The sequence below is a fragment of the Raphanus sativus genome, unplaced genomic scaffold (assembly GCF_000801105.2).
Source record: "Raphanus sativus cultivar WK10039 unplaced genomic scaffold, ASM80110v3 Scaffold4197, whole genome shotgun sequence".
Taxonomy (NCBI): domain Eukaryota; kingdom Viridiplantae; phylum Streptophyta; class Magnoliopsida; order Brassicales; family Brassicaceae; genus Raphanus; species Raphanus sativus.
In genome coordinates, this window is record NW_026619499.1 from 1 (window position 1) to 7428 (window position 7428).

Consider the following 7428-nt stretch of genomic DNA (forward strand, 5'->3'; position numbering starts at 1 on the left):
ACTAAAACTATAAATTTTAAAACTAATTCAATACATGTTAAATATATAATTAAATTTTTTGAACAGGTTCATAAATAATTTGAGCCGGCTCTTATTTTTAGTCAACAAATATGCATTCCTCTAAAACAGTTAGGAAAGCAAATAACCATGTAATGGAATGGATAAATGCAGCTATAACGGACATTGCCGGCAATGGGCATATAAAGATCAAACATCCTCCTGTTCTTTTTTTTTTTGTCATTTGAAAATTATCATTAACAACTGAAACCACTATACACATGAGTTCGAAAGCCAAATGATATATAATATCATCGAATGCAAGAGCCAGAAACATCCCAGAGCCATACATTGTAAACTAAAACCATTACTAAAGGAAATAAGATATATATAAGACATAGACCTATTAACATGTGTATAGGTCTAAACCTTCACCTAAGATCAAATCTGCCATTGAAGTACCCACAAAAGATAAAGCTCTTAGACAAAAAAAAAAAGATGAAACAATCTTTCGGACCCCCAAGTTCTAGTGGCTAATATATACTTTAAGATAGTTCAGCCTTCAAACTAATTACGAAAAATATATATTATGGGTGGGCGAGCTATTTTCTTATACAAGTACTATCGTATTCGTATAGCTGTTCACTCAAGCTCCATAAATCTTGGGAAGCCACCTTCTAGTGAATGATATAAATGCAATCAACATCGGGAATGTAAACGCTCATGTGGAATCAAGTTGGATGGTTTGTGATATAGAAGGAAGCTTTGTAACAGCGGGATCTTCTTACTTAACCAAAAGTGTCAATCTTTTCGAAGAAGTTTACAACTTATATACGCTCTACAAATACTATGAAGTCGAGACATCAATTGGGTTATCATGAAAGTAGAACAACTTGTGAAACTAACTAATGGTCGGATTAAAGACGTAATAATGACGAACTTGTTCTCTGATATACACCGCTGAATCAAATGCAATTACTTAAACAATTTAATAACTGATGCAAAAAAAAAACAATTTAATAACTATATTTAAATAAGTACTTTTATTTTATGTTGTGTATATAACATTTTCAACACATAGTTTCTTCTAACATTTTCGTATTCTTTTTCTTACCCTTCTAATAATTCCGTGCAGTTTATATTAGGGATAGCTTGTTTTTCTTAGTCAGAAATTTAAGTGGGAAAAGTGCCTTTTAAACTTCGTGAAGTGAGATTACTTTAGTTAAGTCTGTATTCATAGCTTAACTTATAATTGGTTACACAATCAAGATATGACTTGGAACCCACAAAAAGACTGATTATGTGGGAGAAGTTTTAACTCAAAAGCTCTCAACTTTCTATGCAAAGTGTGAAAAGGTTTCAATAAAAAGGAAGAACACTAGTAGGCAGAAATGTCAAAAAGCTTCACTCTTCCCTTTCCCACGAGTTGAAAAGAAAATAAAGTGGTTAGACATTGGGTGGCTAGCTTATACTATAGTATTTGGATTTTAAACTTTTCGTATAAAATCATTTTGATCAGTTGTTTAATATATTTTTCTATGACTATTTAAAAAGTAGTCACATTTTTAAAAATACACAAAAGTCAAAAATATATTTTTTTAACTATAATAGTCAAAGATGTTTCCTACTATTTTAATTAATACTGTAATCGGATATTTAATAGTCTACGAATGTAAAGGATCAATTCAAATCTCCAAGCAGTACATATTTCCATTGTTGTTAACTTTGACCGTTGTAGATATCTCTCTAATAGCTTCCTATTGTAGATTATTACTTAGAAATGTGTGATCTAACGTTATAAAACTGTAAGAACAGATATTCTTTGTTATTCACTATCGGCAAGCTTGGTGTACACCTGCCACATCAGTTGTGCAGTTATTTCATCTATATAAACATTTTCGCGCATATTATTATATATGGAATGTTCCTCTTTCGAATTCTTATATTCTTTAACATAAACCTTTTCCGCAGTAGTTATTTTCTAGATCTTTCTTTTTACTAAATTATTTGCTATGTCTACTGAAGTCTGAAGACGTGCATCTGCAGACAAAAGGCCCAACATGAGCTGGCTTTGGACCCATAATGCCACTATAAGAACAGCTGCAGTCAATAACATCTTGCTTTTTTCATTTAATGAAACTAGATTTTGACCCGCGCTTTGAAGCGCGGGATATTTTACGATGAAAAATTTCACTAATAATTTAACAAATATTTGGTTATTTTTTAGAAGAGTGTGTATTTAAAATATTTTGCATTTTAAATCAGTATGTTTTAAATTCAACCCGATTGTGATATTACGGTTAATCCGGAGAATCTAACAATTCAATTTATGTTTTTAAAATATTCATATTAAAAAAATCACTAAAAACCCGGAGACTAACCGATTGAACTGATGGATGACCGATATGTAATCTAATTGGATTTAAATTGAATAGTTTCATTAATTTGTAAGTCTTATAATCGAAATTTTAAAGTTTCACTATTTTGCAATTTATGAAATATATGACATTTCTACAAAATTTTAAAGAAAAATGATAATATAAATTTAACTAAGATTAATTACTGTATTATTTGAAACATTGATAGTAGTATAAAAAATATATTGTTTGGAAACATTGATAGTAGTATAAAGAAATAAGTATATTGTTTGAAACATATATAGTAGTATAAAGAAACGAACATTAGTGATTTAATGTATGTTTAACTATAAAGTATAAATGTGTGTTTAATTTAAAAACTTACAAAATAAATGTTAGTCCAACAGAATGTTTCTGTTTTAATAAGATAGATATTTCATTCACATGATATATTTGGGGGGATTTTTTTTGTTTATAAACACTTCGAAGAAGTTCAGTCTCATGGAATATTTGATTTGTTGTTAGAAAAGGAATATTGTGATTTATGCGTCGCATTAGTATGCATCATCTGCCATTCTTATAAAATGATACGTTCAGTGACTCAGAATCAGAGGTTATTGTGTCTATCGTTTTCATGCAGTCAGCGGATTCTTATTATTAACTGGAGCCTGGAGGGTATATATATGCAAAGGCGTATTAATGTTAAAAGAATAAAACAATGATTTGTTTTTGTCAACGTTCTTCCGATATCTAACTCAAAACTAATTGACCATAACTAAGTTATTCAATATTCTTGGTTTTGGACCGCATTACTCTCACAATTGGAATATAATTTTCAAGTTGCCGGTGGATAATGGGCGAGACAAAACGACTCTGTTTCTACCATAGTAATGTATTGAGACGCATCCGACTTCAACTCAGTTTATAAAGTTCTTGGACAAATAGGTTTGTAACAAAATCTCTTCGGTTTGACCAAGTTAATTATGCAAGTTTGGTTTCGTTTGCGAGAGTGAACACTCTGCTATTCATTTTATTTCGAAAAATAGGCTTTCAATACATCAATACATCTTAGATCAATGACACAGTTATTGAAAAAAAAAATTACATTCTATAAAAAAAAAGGATTTGGTGTCTAAACGACTTTACGACAGGAACTGTACACTTCTGTTATTATTATTATGGGTAAAATTGTACACTTCTGTTGTGTTTAGTACAGTTCAAAAGCTGTAAGAATCCGAGCACCTGTCTCTCCTTTTTCTATGTGGTCACTAGGGACACTTAACTTTCCCCAATTATTTCAGCTCAAAACAACATAGAAAAAGGAGAGACAGGTGCTCGACAAATTCAACTAAATAAGCTGTAAGAATCCGAGCAACTCTTTTAATAAAATTTTAATCACTTACTAAATCTTTAAAAGAACTCGACAAATTCAACTAAATATGTTCACACACATTAATCGTCATTGTCTTACTACCAGGCTAGCAGCACCCCCTCGTATTAATGTTTTTAAAATAACGTATGCAGTTCCTTTTGGCTCTATATAAAGATTTTTCCTCACTTATAAAATTTTATAGCATCATTTTGATTGAATATAATAATGTACATATAATATTTGCTAGAGGACTTGATGGCTAATCAAAAGTAATATGGGCATTTCTTGTTGGCTCCATATAAACAAATTTAAAACTGATTAAACCAAACAAAAACAAATGACTACGTTATAGTTTTACAGATCGATAAAACACAATTTGCAAATCAGTAAATTGTATGCCCATCTTTTGTTAAATAATAAGAATTTTTAATTATTATTTGTGTGTGTGACATAAATAGTTAATTTGTTACCACATAGTTAATTGGTTATATACCTAAGCCTTGTTTTTTTTTTTGAGGAAATATACTTAAGCCTTGTTTGTCACTTCATAAAACTATTTGCTTTGGCGTCATCATTAGTTCATCTCTATTTGTAAAACATGTTTAAAAGCATCTGCAAAATTTACTACAAAATAGAATATAGAATGCAGTCATGAATAAATAAAAAATGCATTACTTCAAATATAGAGTAATACATTTTTTGTTTGTTCATGAGTACATTCCCACTCCATTTTGCAGTAAATTTTGTAGTGGAGTTGGAGATGCTCTAACACAAAGCTCAATTGCTGAAACCATGTTTAAGCCGAGAAATTCACGAAAATAGAAAAGCAAAGAGAAATATCCTAATTAAATTGCATGAGGACACAGTGAGGACATACATATATTGGAAAACTTTTACTGTTTGTTTTTGTTGAAATAAATATTGAATATTTGCATTCAATGCCTATAACTTTTACCATATTTGCATTCTCTATTTTATTTGCCACCAAGTTTTTTCCTTTCTTCATCCCTCTTTCCCTACAATATTTAAGTATTTTCCTAATTACTATATATTCTTCTTATGTTTTCAGCCAATTCACCCATAAATATTTAGGCATACAACCTCATTTGTTATATTTGAACACTAGATTAGAAAAATTGAAGAACAGAGAATTAAACGTCAAACGAACCATAAAGAGAAAAACACACCAATTGTTATTTCCAAGAAAGCAAACAAATAAGAAGAAAGGATACAAAAGGTAGGTTGGGTCAAACTCTAACAAAAGCCTAAATGCTTTTGTGCCTAACGAAAAAACATACCAAAAATAAATAAAAAAAAGCTACTCTAAAACACTATCCATTTCCTTCTTTTGCAATTATGATTTTTATCATACAAGCATCATGAGTTCATGACTAATCTCATACATTAGACCTATGGGTGAGAAGAGGTTGTTTCTCAAAGAGACCGAGCCTATAATCACCAAGTTTTGACTTGTATGCTGAAGATTTGTATTGAGACCAAGTAAATTCTTTGTAAAGCCAATCCTCTTGCTTAGGGACAAGGCATGGCAATGGAGCAATCTTCTGGCTCAACGGGGGTCCTCCAAAATATATCATAGAGACTCTCGATCTCCTTGTATCAGCTAACACTCTGTGTTTTACACTCTTGAACCTCCCGTTTGTCATAACCTGCAATCACCGGGTATTTTAAAATATGCCATTTCAAATTTAACAAAAATACCATATACTTTACACCAAAAAAAATACCATATACCATGTTTGTGTATTCTTTTATACTAATTTTGACTCTTACCAACTCTTTCAAAGTCTAAAAGAATACACAAACATGGTATATGGTATTTTTGTTTGTTTTGAAATGGCACTTGTAAAGGAGTATATTGCATATATTACCTATCATGAACATAGTAATTGTCACGTGAGTGAGGCTCAGCGTATGCATAGATTTTCTAGTCGTACACCCAAGAAAAAGGAATTCGATTTTCATATATTTTTTTTTAAAAACAATTTAAAAAAGGAGACGAGAAGAAATCGCATGTGAGAATTTTTGTCTACCCATCACACCGATCTCAATCACTCCCCTCCCATCCCAATTCCGGCACAAAAAAAAAACAGGTTATATAAGAAAATACAATTATAAGAAATACACTTAATTTAACAAAAATATTTGCATCTTAAGGTAAAACTGAAAACATCCTACCAAAAAAAAGGTAAAACTGAAAACACTTATATGAGTTTTTAGTCAAGAAAAAAAAACACTTATATGAGTTTTGAATTTTGACCAGGCAGTTAAACTGCAGGAATGTCTCAGACACAACACAGCCATCAAATCTTAAATACAAAAAGATTCCCTATAAAATCCACACTAATTTATCCTTTTTATAAAAATTGAAAAGAGAAAAAAAAAAGTAAAAAGGTACCTGAAGAGCATCTCCAACATTGATGAAGAGAGAAGACTGATCAGGAGGGACAGCGACCCAACTTCCATCTTTCATACAGATTTGAAGACCCGCTGTGTTATTGGACCGTAGCACTGAGATGATTTGTGGGTCTGTGTGTTCCCCAAACCCTACTTTCACCATCTTCTCCGCCTCTTCCTCCGCCGTCGGATAATGGTTCATTCTCAAGCAAGAGTCACTCTTCTCATCTCTCACCATCTTACTCAGTGTGTCCCTTGTCTCTATCCCTAATCCCTCCGCTACCATCTCCAACACTTTGCACGTCACTTCCTTCACCTCTTTCATGTACTCCTCCACCGCTTCTCTGTATTTGTTTCATTCACAATGGTTAAGAGTAGTATTAAAAGATAAGAATAACAGAGTGTTCTGTTTCTTCTCCTAAGCTAGAATATGTGACATATTTTCTTTTTTTATATGCGACTTATTTTTCATAATATTTTGTAAGGCAATTATTTTAACGAACATGAATGTAAGGTTTATGAGATTATTTTACCGGAAAATTTGTGGGGTTTGACGGAAAATAGCGGAGGTTTTGGGGGAAGTGAGCTGAGGGTTAGCATTGAGGAGGATATACTCTATCCATCCTACGTCCCCGTTTGGTCCAATCCGTTTACTACCATAACCGTACGGTTCAGGCGGACCGGCCTGGTTTTTAAGAGACTGTGGCAAGGCGAAGAAGCCGACAGCCTCCTGCTCTAACCGGGTCATGAGGTGTGGTCGGACTCCGTGGTTTACAACCTTGAAGAAACCAAACTCTTCACAGGCTTTCACGATTAGAGTTTTGGCTTCTGGGTCGGTTAGGTCCACGACGGGGACCAGAACCGGTTTGTATGTTGGGATTACAGATAAGTGGTTATCTAAAGCAACGTGCTGTGATAAAACCACCATGTTTGGTTTAGTGTAGGTAAGTTTCTTGAAGATTGCAAAATATTTTAAAGGAGAAAGAAAAATGTTGAAGAAAGGAGGAGTTGTTAATGATTTAGGAACTCTCGAGGAAGCTATTTTGCTGTCATTTATAGGAAGTGGCTTGTGGGGGACGGGAGTATATTATATATATATATTAGAAATTTATATTATTTAAATGTTACTAGTAAATTACGATTTCTTTTTCCTCTATTATTTTAAAATTTTGCATGTCCAGTCTATTCTTCTATCTCCAGCACACATGGAAATACAGCGTGGAATTTTTTGTTTTTATTTTCTAATTGGGTTTACAAAATCGAAGTTGGCATAGTGAGAAAATGGTA

At 32.2% G+C, this 7428-nt stretch overlaps 1 protein-coding gene across 1 annotated transcript; it reads right to left on the reverse strand.

Annotated features, from left to right (window-relative positions):
* Positions 1-4898: 4898 nt before the first annotated feature.
* LOC130507226 (gibberellin 2-beta-dioxygenase 2-like) lies at positions 4899-7192 on the reverse strand. The gene is made up of 3 exons (XM_057001941.1): positions 6675-7192; positions 6143-6485; positions 4899-5393 (listed from the first exon to the last, which is right to left on the reverse strand). The coding sequence occupies exons 1-3, from the start codon at positions 7067-7069 to the stop codon at positions 5124-5126; spliced, it is 1008 nt and encodes a 335-aa protein (XP_056857921.1). The 5' UTR covers positions 7070-7192; the 3' UTR covers positions 4899-5123.
* Between the last annotated feature and the right edge of the window lie 236 nt (positions 7193-7428).